General features: G+C 31.7%; 2 protein-coding genes across 3 annotated transcripts; both read right to left on the minus strand.

The window, feature by feature from the left end:
• Positions 1-7,813: 7,813 nt before the first annotated feature.
• On the minus strand, positions 7,814-9,317 carry LOC128393415 (transcription factor IIIB 50 kDa subunit-like). Its single transcript, XM_053353592.1, has 2 exons — positions 9,153-9,317; positions 7,814-9,060 (listed from the first exon to the last, which is right to left on the minus strand). Exons 1-2 carry the CDS (start codon positions 9,195-9,197, stop codon positions 8,002-8,004), a joined length of 1,104 nt encoding a protein of 367 aa, XP_053209567.1. The 5' UTR covers positions 9,198-9,317; the 3' UTR covers positions 7,814-8,001.
• A 621-nt stretch (positions 9,318-9,938) lies between these two features.
• Positions 9,939-15,902, minus strand: LOC128393414 (mucin-5AC-like). 2 transcript variants are annotated; one of them, XR_008326140.1, is made up of 3 exons: positions 15,076-15,902; positions 10,363-14,080; positions 9,941-10,121 (listed from the first exon to the last, which is right to left on the minus strand). XR_008326140.1 is itself a non-coding variant. In XM_053353591.1 (2 exons), exons 1-2 carry the CDS (start codon positions 15,703-15,705, stop codon positions 10,901-10,903), a joined length of 3,810 nt encoding a protein of 1,269 aa, XP_053209566.1. In that variant the 5' UTR covers positions 15,706-15,902; the 3' UTR covers positions 9,939-10,900. The 2 variants fall into 2 exon arrangements, 1 of the variants encoding a protein (XP_053209566.1); XM_053353591.1 differs by having other exon boundaries at positions 9,939-14,080.
• Between the last annotated feature and the right edge of the window lie 264 nt (positions 15,903-16,166).

A 16,166-nucleotide genomic window follows, 5' to 3' on the forward strand; every position in this document is an offset into this window, starting at 1 on the left:
CCCATAGTGTTGGCTATTATCATTATTGTGATTAAAGTTAATGATTGTTGATTGTTGGTGACACACTTTCAGGATCTTGTTTACAGAAACAATTAATTAGGTTAATCAAAATAGTAATAGAAACAAATATTAACAATATGTTAGATGTTTAATCAGTAATTACAATTGGATCAATACCATTGAATAATAACAATCAATAAGTAGTTTTTTCATCATTATTAATCACCATCATCATCATAGAGATATTGTTAAAACAATTAAAACAAAGTTTACAATTAATATTCAAATCTATTACTACGACTATTAAATTAGCTTTACAATTGAATATGATTCATCATTTGTTGTGATAATTGTTAAACATTAGATTAAATTAGTTGATTGTCTGTGATAATTATCACTTTTAAAGTTAATACAATTGAAAGTATTAATAATAATGTATATTCCTGTAATTAGATTTAATTTCACTGGAATCAAACAGATGATTACAATTAAAATTATCAATTACCAGAGATGAATGATAATAACAGGTTACACTTTGACTGTGATGATAAACTACAGGTAACTGAATATTAAACATTGAGACTGGACATTGAGATGGACATTACAATGAACACAACTCGTGGTAGGAATTGAGGTTATTAAAGGGGAGGAATAAATTTGATTATATTTAAATTTTAATTTTTTCGATTTTTCCACAACAATAATCACCTTTTTCTAGATGATGATGATGATGAAAGTTAAATTGATGAAAAAATAACAATTTGTAAGAGTAAAAGTTAATCAGTTAACAAAATGATTAAATTAAATTGTCATCTAATCCAATGAACCATAATCACGATCATCATTTATATTCATAGTCTCAATTGTTATCCAATAGAAAATGAATAAAGTTATTGGATTAAAATGATTGTGATGATGAAATCGAAAGACTTTTAATCTTTTTCTTTATCATTGTTATTTTATTTTCTTCCGTATCTTTTATCATCTCAGATGATCACCTATAAAATGATTTGAATCGATGATGATGATGATAAAAATGCCGATTATCATTTATCATCATCTCTCTTTTTCATCTCCAATAAGTTGATGAAAAGTAATTAAAGGTTATCAAGTAAAGTTGAAAGTTCTGTCAACATTTATTATCATTACAAGTCAATAATTAACTTGCTTTATATTGGATCAGGTAAATTATATCAATTCGATAAATGGATTAGATTATAATCAACTATTAGAATCGATGACAAGATCTAAAGGTGAAGATAAAATGTTTCCATATGGAAGACAGAGGATTATGGTTACTCTTTACCTGTATTTATCTTCCTCATCTTCCAAACAAAAGAAAGAAAGAGAGAGAGAGAGAGAGAGAGAGAGAGAGAGAGAGAGAGAGAGAGAGAGAGACAAAGGCTCAATTACTGATGTTGGTCTTGTGGGTGTTACATCAGTTGATTGTTTATTTTTTTCTCTCTCTTTTTGTTGATTCAAAGTTTTTTTTTCTATGGTTGATATTCATTGTTATCAATTGACAATTGACATTGAAAATAAACTCTATTGTTTAAATAGTATTATCATCATGTAATTAATACGTTGTTACCTTTTCTTTATTATTATCATTGATATTTACCTTGTAATTTGATTTACTTATTGTAATCATATCCCACTAATCTGTAGGTTACCCTGGATGAAAAAGGTTCATGAAATATTTTTTTTGCAAAATCCAAAAGTTATTATGATAAAATTTTCTAATCTCCATTGGAAAAGCTTTGAAATTACTTCGAGATTCATGTAAACAGTTATTGACAATATTTAATTGTCACGAAATTGAATGTGTTTATCTCGTGATGACATTTTTTTCATGATCATAATCAAAAATGATCACATTAATATTATAGACCAAAAGATGATAAAACTTTTTTCGGATTAGAATCGATTCTGTAAATAGATAATAATAATCATGCAACTCATCAAATTGTCACAATAAATTGTGATCACGTTTGTCTCATTCAATCTTAATCTGTATCACTTTTAATCCACCTAGAATTTGATCAAATTTAGATTCAAAAAGTTACCTACTAATAGACTTAATTGTTGATGAATATGTAGATGAGATAATGATTATTATGTAAACAATTAAAAGACTCAAGATATTGAGTTGATAGTAAACAATACGTGATCTAATTAATAGGTGATTAGATTAAGAAGTTTTTATATTTTCTAATTAGTGAGAAAACTTTTCTTTCTCAATGTTTTCATGAAAAAAAAGTGAATAATTAATGAATGTTGTTGATTGAATCACTTTTAATCGTTGACAGATAAAAGTAACAATTAGTTTACCAACATGATCCCAATGATATTGGTTATGGATAATAAATGGATTAATATGAAAGCCTTTACTTTTTGTATGATCACTGGAAAGTTAAATGATCCATTTAATCAATTTAATCTGTGATTCTAATCGTAGTGATTATTATTATTACTCTTGTGATAACGGTAAAGATGATGATGGTCATCAGTTTACCCTTTCTAATGGTCAAAAGTTTTACCCTCTCTTTTCATCACTAAGGATAAATGGACGAGATTTGTTATCTGGGTCATCGAGATACTTTTAGTAAAAGGTAACTGGTCATCTGTAAGTTTATGGTGACAATTATTATTATGAAGAGATGGAGAGATGGAGAGATGATGAAATTAATAGTTGACAAATTGAAAGATTGATAAAATTGATTAATAGCGAATTTCAATTGATTTGATTTGATTAATTTATTTAAGTGAAAGGTGAATTTGTGAGTTGTTATTGTTTACCATCTAATTGGATTCATTTTGTTTATCATTTGAAAGGGAAAAAGTTAACTGTTAAAAAATTAACATTGATGATTTATTATCATTGTGATGATGATGATGATTATCATTAATAATCCATAAAGTTGATCATCTTTTAGCTTCCTTATTATTTACATGAGACTATTAATCCTACACCTTATTCATTGATGGTGGCAATTTAATCTTCATCTTTCTTCCTCTTCTTCCTTTATCATCATTCGTTTCTTGTCCCTCTTCCTTTGGTCTCTTTACACTTTCAACTTTGCACCTTCATATTTATCTTGATCATAATTCCGATTACATAAGGTTAAGTGACTTGAGTGATAATCTAGTGTATCGATAAGCAGATTAGCAATTAAACTAATCAGAGAAAAAGAAAATGATTTTTGTTTAGTTTCTTTGGGTTGGATTATTTTAGATGATCAACAAAAGTGATTCAGTTTATTTAGTTTATCATCAATGTAAATCAAAGAAGAGAGAGTGAGAATGGTAGAAGTAGAAGAAGAGGGAGAGAAGAAGAAGAAGAAAAAGAAGAGAATGAAGATAAATTTGAAGAAGATGGATGAAGAGAGAAGGGGAGAGTTAAGAGAGGAGAGGGAGAAGAAAGAGAAAATAATAAAAAAATTTGATACTTACCCTGAACTCGACCTGAGTTTTTACCCTTTTTTTATTCATCAAATGACAATCGAATCTTTTAGAAAATTAACTCAATTGCAAAGAAGATTTTACATACTAACCCTCGATTTAATTCCCACTTCCACTTCCACTCTCACTTCCACTCTCACTCTCACTTCCACTCTCACTCTCACTCTCACTCCCATTTTCATTTCCATCTTCTTTTCATATCAATAATGATCTTTGATGCTTTAAGATTTTCATTCATTATTCTGATTGAATATCATGTTGCTTGTTATTCAATCGCCTCGAGGTAACAAATAAACAGTAAAGAAATTGTAAGAAAATGAAATAATTTGATTCATTTTAATGTTAAAAGGATTAAGTCAATTGTCGTATCGCAATTAAGTTGATAACATTTAAACTCTTTCACTAAATTAAAAGTGATTATCAAGAAAAAGTTCATTGATCAATCTACTTAATGGTTTCATCTTCTTTTTCAACATCATTTTAATTTCTCTTGTAATATCAAAGGTAATAAGATGCAATCGAAAACAATTAGCCCTAAGGCTAAACTTCCATCACAACAACAATAACACTTAATCAATAAGATTTAGAGTAACAGCAATCAGCAACAATCACCAACAAATTGTTAATATATTGCAATACTTGATTGCTATTTGTTTATAATCAAAGTAAATGATTACAATTTAATTTCAATCTATGAATAAAAACTATTACCAATATCATTTGAATCCCTCAAGGAAATTGAGTATTGAAGAAATTGTCAAGAATCAATTGTTGACAATTTATCCAATTGAAGAGCAAACAAATTAACAAATAGAGAGAGAGAGAGAGAGAGAGAGAGAGAGAGAGAGAGAGAGAGAGATCAGTTTAATCCATTGAAATTAATTCAATGATTATCTGTTGATCCCTTGATTCTTAACCCAAAATCCAAGGCTCACAAAATACAAGAGGTGTTGGTGATTATCCCTGTAATTAGATTAATTGGATTGAATGGAAATCAGATCAACAAAAATAAAAGGTAAATCACAAGCCTTTTATTTTCCATTGTTATTATTTCATCTCATTTCCTGTTCCCTGTAAACTTCCTACGCTTGAGATGCGAGTGAAAGTTCATTGAATTGAGCCCCTGATACTTTTGATTGTTGGTGTAAATTAACCTTATCCATCTTGTCAGTTGACATTAACAATGGATAACAATTGGATTATTGTTGTATTATTAATGGTAAACAATTAACTCTGATAATGAGAGTGAACATTTGATTAAGAAAGTTGATTTTACAATCCAAATTAATAGGAACATGAAGTTAATTGTATCGATATATCAAATGTAGTGATTAACATAAGACAAGAGGAAGGAATTAATTTCAGATTTAATCAAGAAATTGAATGATTTGATGAATGATGAATGATGAAAACGCTGTATCTCTCCAACTAAACATTTCCAAAGTTTCAGCCTCATAATTAGATTCTTACCTTCGAATGACCTTAAAATCTTATCATTGGTCAAAGTTTTTTTGAAAATTTCACTGCAATAACTTTGATAACCGAGTTAGTAGTTTTTGGTTATCATTTCATTATCCTTCAAAGTTAAAACAAGAGATATTGACTGGACAAAACTGTCCAGTTATTGTGATATTACAAGAGAAAATGTAATCAATTATTTTAGTTGTTTAAAAGCTTCATCTTCATCTTCATCTTCATCTTCATCTTCATCTTCATCATCATCACTCATACTATTGACACACAATTTAATCTAGATATGAAAATGAATATACAAAAAGTCAGTATAGAGACTCAGTCAACTGAATCTCTTGCTCATCATGGTGATGGTCAGTTAATACATCATCATGATTGAAATTCACTTTGATTAATAATAATATTTAAGGTAAAAGATAAACATTGAAAATGCAATTTCAAGTAACAACTTTTTCTAATCTTTTGTTTCAGTTATTAATTGTAAATCTCAAGATAAAGAGGGATTAAGAAGATGATAATCTTCATCTTTATTAGCATGATCATTCATATCATCACCCTCAGTCTTTTGATGCCAATAAAGTTAAATGGAAACAATTTAAAACTAAAATTCTCGTATCATTGTGAAGATTTAAACCAACAAAGTGATTAGTTAAACTTTTGCTTGATTGCTTTTCAATTGAATTGGTAAAAAAAAGCCAACACTTAATCGTGATCATCAATCTGATCTATGATACAAATCAATCGATAACTAATAACAATCAACTATTCAGTCATTACTTATCCATGCAGAATTTATATCAAATCAATTTTCATTTTTCAATCTTTGGTAAAAAAATTGAGCACTTTGATTTTCTTGTTATTCGATATGATAATTAAATTCAAGTGGCTCAGAAAATGATGATCAAGATAATTATGAGAGTTTACACCAATCGTAAGATGATAAATGATAATTCGAGCAAAGCTCGAATCTGAATCGAGCTAATCTTTGCTAAAGAGATTGAAACACCTCAATCTGTTTCGAAACCACAGGAAATTTAAAGTTCCTTTATTATCTCGAGTTTAATAGAAAATTTTACAATGGAACTGATGTTCTAGGCACAGTGGATATTTTAAATGTCCAGTGGGAAGTAAAAAAAGTGACAATTTTTATCGAACTTGAAGATAATGATCTAATACTCGAAATGTAAACATTATATTCGAGATGAAAAAAGAGAAAATTTTGTAAAAAAAAGTGAAAATAAACATCAATTTATGTCAGAAAAACTGTAATTTCTTTTGTTATAAATCAATTTGTCGAACAGTTGATTGTTACATTTGATGGACTTTGATTAGTTTCTGATTGAATTTAGTTAATTGGATGCTGATGATAGTTAAAAATGTTTCCAAACAATCAGCTGAAGGTAAATTATTTACTTAATTCATGTTGATAAATATGATAACCTTGATTCACTCAACATTTCGATTAATTCAAATTTCATCAATAAAACTGTATTGAAACGGATAATTGTGAAAGATAATCAATTGTTTGAATTGATACATTTAAAATTGGATAATAATTTAACTACTGATCATTGTATCTTCATTAATATTCATTATTTTGATCAGTTGTTGTTGTTTTCGTTAACGTTTTTCAGATCAGATTTTGACCAAAGCTAAAGTTAAATTGACATAACAGTTTGCCCTTTGGTCAGTTTGATTGACAACTTTTCTCTCTCACTCATTTTATAATCAACATTGACCACAACTAATGTGATTCTGTCAATCAGTTTAGTGATAATTTCTCTTCACTTCTCTACAAAGATATCGAAGTGTCTATGGTCATTAAATGACCTCTCAAAGAGTTTTTTTATTATCCTATTACAATATTCAGGACACTTAATAGAGAATAAAATTCTGACCATTTCATAGGCTAATCTTTACCTCAGACATGAAAAATTTGATGGATAAACTAATAGCTAATTAGATATGGTTCTCGATAACAATCGAGATTAATCAGCAGAATTAATCAAGATGATTAACAATCTGTTGAGCTCATTATTCACATTGAGAAAACGAATATTGATTATTTGAAGTTCTTTGGAATTTCTTAACAGCCATAAATTAATCACAACTAATTGTAATTGTCAGAGTGTTGATTATAATTCCGATGATGAAGTAGTGAAAAAAAAGATTCTAGTGAATGAAAAGCTCGTAATGTTTACAGAATCTAAATTGTTACAACAATTGAACATTAATATTTTTTTTTCTTCGGCGATAAAAAAGTTCATATATATAATTAGGGACATTGTTAACCCTTTGATTGTTATTATCATGGTGACAATTTAGTGATAGTGTTTTTTTTAACTCATATTCAGCTATTCAATCTGAGTGACTGGAGAAACCATAATGTTACATAAGATGAATTGAGCCAAAGGGGTTATCAGGAAGCGAAAGGATTAAGAGGTGGAGGAGGAGGAGGAAGAGGAGGAAGACCCACCCTGTCCCTTAATGTTGTGTAAAAAAGGCAATAAAAGGTTAATTATTTGAATTGAAATTGATCATTAATGTAAGTTTGCATTTGAAAATTCAATTGAATTGCAAACAATTTACTTGGTGGAGGACAAAAATACTCAAATTATTGCAAGAGACCATTAAGATGCTTGTTAATCGGTTGATCATTTATGAGTTTTACTTTTATAACGGTAAATGTTTATCCCTTTTAATTGTATTTGGATATTAATGATTCCAAGTCTATCAAAGGAGTTTTAATTGAGAACTTTTTATTCAAAGTAATTTGATATTTCATCATTGAACAATTGATTTTTAGCATGGAAACAAAATCAAATTAGTCAAAGTCCTCTAAATAATTAATTTGAGTTTCCCTTATTATCCCTTTAAATTATTGTGATTAATTTACAATTGTTATTGATCAATTTCTTAATTGTTACAAGTAAATAAACATTTTTATCTTACATTTTGGTGGTTTTTTCCAATTTTCTCATCTAACTAGTGAAATTTAGTGATGAGTTTTTTTTCACATAAATATAATACAATTTAAAGTAAAAATTAATTGATATAAATAATTTTTCACAATTTAGTCTTTCGGTGTAAGTTTTTGATAAATTTAACTTCTCCAGCACTTCGTATGTACTTGTCGATTTCTGAATCAGAAATTTCTGGCTCTTCGATTGGTAATACTATTGGTTGATAAGTTTCCATTAAATTGGAAGTTTCTTGAATTTCAATTGGCACTTTTGGTCTATTGGCTTCGTTGTATCGATCGAGAACCATCGTTGAATGATTTAGAATATCAGTCAAGTGGAATGACAAGTTCACCTTGATCATGTTAATCGACAGCTTATTCCATGGTAAATATGTTACTAATGTTGTTATGAATTCTATCAATTCCTTATATCTTTGATTACCAGTCTCCGAAAATGGTAAATCGCAAATGGAACAAAATTTTCTAAACGTTATCTTATTGACCCCTCGTTCTTTGGGTTTAATTGATTTCCAGGTTAAACATAAAGCTGCATGTATTATGTGGGTTGGATTTTTACCATTCATCATATTTGATTCAGAAATTAATTCAATCAACTGTTTACATCTTTCTTTTATCACATTGGTTTCCGTTGTATCAAATTTTGCTCCATTTACAAGATGTGGAATCAGATCACTCATTGGTTTCGGTGTTGGTTTAAGACTAGGATTCTCTTCAATGACCATGTTTAGAACCGATTTAAATTCAGCTAAATAACAGCCAATTCTTTCGCAAATCTTTTCCTTTGGTATAGTCAGTTCTGATCTATTGGCTACAATTAGTATTACCACACCGCCGAGGATAACTTTACTTCTGAAATATTTTCGCAAGAATTTGGATGATCGAACCAAAGATTTAAAGATATCCTTAACATCTTGTATCATTGTACAAGAGAATTTAAAATAATCACATATTCGAATGGTTCGTTCAAGAGCATCTTTAATAGCCCGAGCTCCATCTCTATTTGCAATTGAATGTTTCAATGTATTTGGTATCTTTTGTCCATTGAATACGCTGTTATTAGTGTAAGTCAGTCCATCGGCGGTAGCATTAGACTCGTATCGATCATTTTTAGCTAGTCCACAATTTACACAAACTTTATCACCCTAAAAGAGAAAATGAAGAAAAAAAAATCAATCAATGAAAATTAGAGAAAAAGAAAACAACTGATTGAATGAACAAATTTTGAATTACTTACACTTTCGATCTCAAAGAAAGTTGAATTGCATTGCGAACACTTCATTAATACAGTTTAAGGAACAAAACTTCACATAGTTAATTAGTAAAAATTAACAGTCAATTGTCAATAATTACAATTAAACAATAAACAATGAAAGTAAAGAAAATATTTCAACAGAAAATGAGAAAAAAATTATCCACTAGATGTCGCTAGTTGAAAGAGAAAAGCGCCAAAATTTAATTGTCCACAATTAAGAGCATAAATTATAATTATTTTAATTCTTCCATGTAATTAACCAAATTACTCTTACAAATTTAGTTATTTCTTCAATTTAAAAAAGTTAATCGTGATTATCAACTAATGGTAAGCAATTTAGTAAAAGGCTTTCAGCAAGTTCAATCTAATACTTACTAATCATTTTCAATAACAGATTCAAGTAAAAAATTGTTTATTTTTAAATCGTTAATTGTTTGAACCTTTAATTGTCACAAACCCAAAGTGTAACCTTGTTATTGAAATCAAATTAATGATATTTATTGGATTAATTTCATGGTTAACAATTAACTGATCAGACACATAATTAAATAATATCTTGATTATTATTCCTGGGTAAGGTTATTATAAGAATCAGATTAATTGTTAATCTAAATTAAATTGATATTAAATCAATACAATATTTTGATTGCTAATCACTAATTAAGTTTTAATTTTGTTCCCCTGAAACTTTTCAATCTTAATCAAAAGCAATCAATATACTGGGTATTTACCAAGTTTCCAACAAGTTTTTCTCGAATAACTTTTTGTTTTGAGCGTTGAGACCCCAGACTAGAGTTATGATAGTTTCAAACATACTCAGTTGTCATATTAAAATATCAAGGTCATTCCGGTCATATTGACCGGATGTTGAGGAGCAGGTCCTGATTCTTGACCACTTGTTGTAGGAGCATTTGTGGTCGATTCAGAGGATTCATTTTCACTTTGTTGTTGCTTTGGTTGTTGATGGTGAGGATCATGAATGGAAGGGAGAGGGAAAACAATTAGAAAAGATACAATAAAAACAAATAATTTAAAATTCATTTTAAAAATTTAAAAAAAAATGACTGATGTCAACTGAAAGACAAATTAAAAATTAACAGTTATGTATAAATGTGCAATTTAAACTAACTACATCTAGTAGATGATTAAACAACTAGAGTAGAAATTAAACTAAATTAAACTAAATTGTTACCTTTTTTACGTCGATTTTATGTAAACTCATAGGTAAATAAACAAACTTATCGAGCGGAAGAGCTTCGATAACCATGATAATGAGAAAACACATTAGCGAAAACTGAATAAATTTAGTCATTCCGTTTGGTTTCAACAACGTTTAATTCCGGCAATCATATAATAATGTCCAAAAGTTGTAAACTCGTATGGAGCCTAATGATTGCAAGTTAATTCGATTGTGACCCCCAAATGACCTTGAAACCGTATCCTAGCAGAATGACCGGAATGACCTTGACATTTTAATATGACAATTGAGTATGACCTAAACTACCATAACTCGAGTTTGGGGCCTCAACGCTCAAAAACAAAAAAGTTATTCGAGAAAAACTTGTTGAAAACTTGGTGAGATGCCCTATGAAATGTACAACAACAAATCATAGTTTCATTATTTTTATTTTTATTTTATTTAATTAGTTGAAAGGATAAAACAAAAAGTTAATTGTTGATGATCAAGATGATTGATAAAAATGATTTTATATAAAAAAAATTCGCGCTTTTTAAAGTTGATTGGCATTTCTTGATCCAGTTGATGATGATGAGGAGGGATTAATTCGAGCTGATTGGAAATTATCATTTAATTCATAATAAGTTGGAGCATTGGCACAATCAACTTGGTACCACCATTGGCATGAGAATTTCTGTTGATTAAAAATGGTTCCATTTGGACATAAGAACGAATCTTGAGTTGTACCGAACTGACAAAGATGGACAACTTGACATGAGGCCTCGGTATCGGCATAATAACCGTTATTTGGTACATTGGCACATGAGAAGGAGGTTTTTGGGATCGTTACATGAGTTGGATAATCTTTGCCCGACTCACCGGGAACACCATCGCCATCGGTATCAGCTGGAAGTGGACGAGATGATTTATGAACTCTTTCAGTTCGTAGGACTGTTGGAGGTGCTAATGTTGTTGTTGTAGGTTGAACTGTTGTTGTTGTTATTGTTGTTGGAACTGCTGTTGATGATGATGATGGTACAATGCGAGAGATCCGATAACTTGTAGGCTGTGATTGATTTGGTTGGCTTGCTAATGGATCTGATGATGATGAAATTGTTGATGGTGCTAAAGGAGAACCGGCTGTTGACCTTAATATTGTATTGGTTCGTACACCATTTGGACCTCGTCTAACGGCAACGACTCGTCTTACATTTGATCGATAATTGTTTGCCTGGAGATATGATCGAACCGAATTTGATCGAACTGAAGGTTGACGAGCATTTGATAAAACTATTGGACGAGTTTCATCTTCCGCATTATTTTCTGATGGTCCAAATGTAGTTGGAACGGGTGTTGTTGGTACAACTAATGGGAAAGTTGATTCGGTTGCAGGAGGTGCAGATGATGAGGATGCCGGGGTTGCTAGTTCATCGACGTGTTTGTAAAAATTGATTGGGTAAATTATTGGACTAGCAGTTGATGCCAAATCAGATGAGGAAGAAGAAGAAGAAGAAGATGATGATGATGATGAAACTGAAGATGAATATGATGTTCGAGGTAAAGATGACTGACGACCTGTGGTGAATCGAGAACGAGCTATTTGATTAGCTCCACCAGCACCACGTTCTCGTTGAACATTTCCATAGCCTGAGCTTTGAATGTTGAAAACTCGATTAGGTTCAACGCTATTTGATTGGTAAGATGATAAGGAAGATGATGATGGCCTCAGGCTAACTGAAGGAGCGGCAGCGACTCTATTTAAACTGGTTCCGTAAGGTGGTTCAGTGACTACCGCGGGTGCTGATGTGAAGGACGAAGATGATAATGATGATGAGGTTGCGATACGTACATACTCATTTGGATTCGGTGTTGTTGTTTGAACGGGTAAACTTGTTATCGGATAATTTCCCACGTTGTTGAAGTTTGATGAAAGTCGAGGCGATGATAAGGAAGAGGGTGCTGTTAATGATGATGATGATGATACCGATACTGAGAATGATGCTGATGTACGATTAACGGGCTTGATTCGTTGTAGATCAGGGAAGTTAGTGTTTGGTCGGATGGAATTGAGATTTTCTTCACTAGAATTTTCAGGTTCAGAGAAATCGTAAGGTTCTTCGAAAGGTGCCGATGTTGTAGTCGTTGTTGTCGGTAATGTTGGTGGAAGAGTTTGAGCTGTAACTCGACCGTATCCTCTTCGAGGTGGAAGTTGAGGTCCAAGGTATCGACCTGAAACTGCGATCATTCGAGGTGTTTCATTTGGTGTTCGCACGGTTTCAGGTTGATAGTAATTTGGTAATGATTGGGTTGGTCTTGGTGTTGTTGTTGGTGGAGGTGCTAATGGTGCTGATGGTTGGAATGAAGATGTTACTCGAGAATCGTTTGGTTCATCGTTTGAAGATCCGGAGTTTCGTGTGAACTCATCTGAGTATATTAATGAATCTCTAATTGAGCCAACATTTAAATTATTCGAGGTGTTGAAAGATGCAACAGTTGATCGAGCTAATGGCGCTGGAGTTGTTGTTGGGAATGTGAAACTTTCACTGGATAGTGTTCGTGGTGCTGCTGTGGGTTGGACTGTTCTAAGGTTATAATTTGGTGAATGATTGTGAACCCGGATGTTGTTTGCTTGCATAAATGATCGTAGTAATGGAAGATCAAAATTTATGTTTGAAGCGACATTATTATTGTTTTCGTTTGGTGTTGATGGTGCTGATTGAGGTTGGACGGTTGGTTCTTGTCGATATTGTGGAGCTGATGATCGATTTGCTTCTAGGCCATATAAAGAGATTAACAAACCGTTTTGGTCGTTGTTATTGGCTAATGGGAAAGATGGTTGCCTCAGAGGGGAAATGGACGCGGGTTGGACTAAAGGTCGAGGTTGAGGTTGAGCTCGAGGCAAAGGTTGAGGTTGGAACTGTTGTTGTGGTTGTGGTTGTGGTCTGGGTTGAGGTTGAGGTTGAGGTTGAGGTTGGGGTTGGGGTTGTGGTTGGAACTGTGGCTGTGGTTGTGGTCTAGGTTGAGGTTGAGGTGTTGGTGGCGGTAGTGAAATGAATTGAAGGGCGGGCTGTGAGGGTGGGTTAGGCTGTCTACTTAATTCAGGGCCTGATGGTTGTTGGAATTGAGGTTGCGGTTGTGGTCGTGGTTGGAATTGAGAATCAGATTGAACTTGTGGTTGGGGTTGAGGTGAAGGTACGAACTGAGGTTGGAATCGTGGCTGATTCTGTGGAGTTTGAATGGATTCTGGCTGAATTGCTGGTTGGGGTAAAGGTTGAAACTGTGGTTGTGATTGTGGCTGGATTGATGGTTGATTTAATCCAGATGATTGTGATTGTGGGTGAAATTGAAATTGTGGTTGGCTTTGAGGTTGATTCTCGAATTGTGGTTGAGGTATGGGAAGTCGAGGTGGAGATTGGAAATGTGGCTGAGGTCGAGGTTGGAATTGAGCGTCAGGCTGTGCTTGAGGTTGGGATTGAGATGAAGGTACAAACTGAGGTTGGAATTGTGGTTGATTCTGTGGAATGGACTGGAATTGAGTTGATTGCTCTTGAGCTCGAGGAGGAGATTGAGGTTGATCTTGAGGTTGAGGTATTGGCAGTTGAGGTCGTGAAGCTTGTTGACCTTGGAATGGACGTTGAGCTGGACCGAAGCCGAAAAATTCTGGATTCACAAAAGGCTGAGATGATCCTGATTGTGATCTAAATTGTGATTGACCTTGCGATGAGAGGTCAGCCTGATAATTTTCATCATCATACAACCAAAGGATGACATTGATAAAAACAATTGCAAAACAAATAATCAGATTAAATCGATACAATTAAATAACAAGATGTAAAGTTTAGTAATAATTAAACAATTAAAATCAACTCTAATCATCCTGAGAAATCAATTAAATTAATAATCATACATTAAGAAAGTTGATTAAAAAATCCTAATCAAAACTCAATCTTTTTTAATTGTCTTTCCATTATAATCATTTAACCAACTGTTTAAAACTAAAGCTAAACAATTAAAAATAAAACAATAACAATAAATTGTAATTCAAATAAACAGTTTCGATTTGTATTGTTAAATTGTTGATTAGTTGATGAAAGAGTTGATTAACTTGATTAAAGAAAACAAAACAATTAGTTAATTCACTCTAAATTCAACTTGACCAAAGCAAGAAAACATTTCTAATCAATTCGAGATGATCTGAATTGATAATAAATCAATTCTATTAAAACTAAAACTATTACAATTTATTTTAATCACGATAAAAATTTTCAACTACTGTTCAGTTAATTGTTAGACTAATAATTTGATTGTTAAATTGTTAATTTTCATGATTCTTCCTTCACGATGGATTTAAATTCAATTGGATTGGCGTCTTGATTAACTTTCACTTTTTGTATGTACAATTAACCATTAGAACGTGATTAAATTGTGGAAAACAAAATTAAAGGTTTAATCAACTAATGGTAAACCAATTTTATGAATATTCAATGTCAATGATAATGAAAACAAATTTCTCTTGATTATCGTTACAATTAAGCAAATTGTTTGAATCATGATTATACATATTATTTGATTCCTAACAATTATCGTTTTCATTTTTCAAGTTCAAAATGTAATTTTCTAAGTGGATTAAGTTAATTGCTACTTAATCAAGCTCCTGTTTTTTTTCAAATCAAATTTCCTACTTGATGAAAATTAATATCTTTTTATTGATTAAAATGATTAACTTACATTTTCCTCTTCAGGTTCATAAACTACTCCTGGTTGACCATTGAATCGCCGGTCATCAGTTGATGTGGGTGTTGATTGTTGGGGTGGTAAAGGTGTTGATTGTGATTGTCCTTCATTGGTGAATTGTGGTCTACCTGGGAATTGAATTTCTGAATCAGCTGATGGTGATGGAGGAAATTGTTGTTGCCCAAAAGCAAATGGATTATTGTTATTATTGAATGATCGTGGTGGAGATTGTGGATCAGATGAGGTGAGGCCCGAAAATGCACCACTTCGGGTTAGAGCTGAAAGTTCATCGGCGGGTAAGCCTTCAGGTGCGACTGAGGTTAAGGGTCGATCAAAGGAGGCAAATCGAGTGAAACTTGGATTTGAAGGGTCACCGGAAGGGATAGTTTGAAATTGGGAACCAGAATCAGAGGATGAGGAGGAAGATGGAGAAGGGAAAAAACTGAATGGAGATGATGATGATGGCGATGGAGGGCCAAATAATCCTCGTGGTGAAAATGCAAAAGGTGATGAAGATGGCGAAGATGATCCTGATGATGATAATCTTGGGTCAAAAAATTGACAAGATACATTTGAAATAGTGAAAAGAATCACAATCAAACTCAACGATTTAGATTCAATCATCTTAATTGTCTTTTCCAATTGGTAAATTTTGATTTTAATTTAAATAACAAAAGTTACAAAATGGTTAACATGTAAAACTTTTCAAAACTGAGAATCAATTGAATAACAGGACCAAGCAATCAGCTTGGATTTCACCAACAATTAACTAATAGTAGCAATTTAATCTGTTTGCACAAACTAACAAGAACAAACTATTCAATGAAAATGAATTAAACGAAAAGAAGAAAAAAAGTTTACTCGAAGTTACGATCGAAGCGACAAACTGACCACAAGGTAGAAAGACAGGTAATCGAAAGTAAAAGAGAAAAGAAAGAGAAGATAAACTGGGAGCGAAAATTTATCTCCTCATTGAGCTACTTAATTCATTTCGTTATCACTTTGAGAGAGAGAGAATCAAAAATCTTTCGTAGACACCGTGGTTACACCTAACGAAATGAAGTTCTCGAGAAAGGAAAGAAAGA

This window comes from Panonychus citri, unplaced genomic scaffold (assembly GCF_014898815.1).
Source record: "Panonychus citri isolate SS breed McGregor unplaced genomic scaffold, ASM1489881v1 Contig00138, whole genome shotgun sequence".
NCBI classification, from domain to species: Eukaryota; Metazoa; Arthropoda; class Arachnida; order Trombidiformes; family Tetranychidae; genus Panonychus; species Panonychus citri.

What these genes read in the sequence shown, in the direction of transcription:
- LOC128393415 (XM_053353592.1), bottom strand. Translation starts at nt 9,197, where the DNA reads ATGAAGTGTTCGCAATGCAATTCAACTTTCTTTGAGATCGAAAGT. An exon ending in CTTTCTTTGAGATCGAAAGT is followed by an intron (nt 9,061 to 9,152) that starts GTAAGTAATTCA and finishes TTTCTCTTTTAG; the next exon opens with GGTGATAAAGTTTGTGTAAA.
- LOC128393414 (XM_053353591.1), bottom strand. Translation starts at nt 15,705, where the DNA reads ATGATTGAATCTAAATCGTTGAGTTTGATTGTGATTCTTTTCACTATT. An exon ending in ATGAACCTGAAGAGGAAAAT is followed by an intron (nt 14,081 to 15,075) that starts GTAAGTTAATCA and finishes GAAAATTATCAG; the next exon opens with GCTGACCTCTCATCGCAAGG.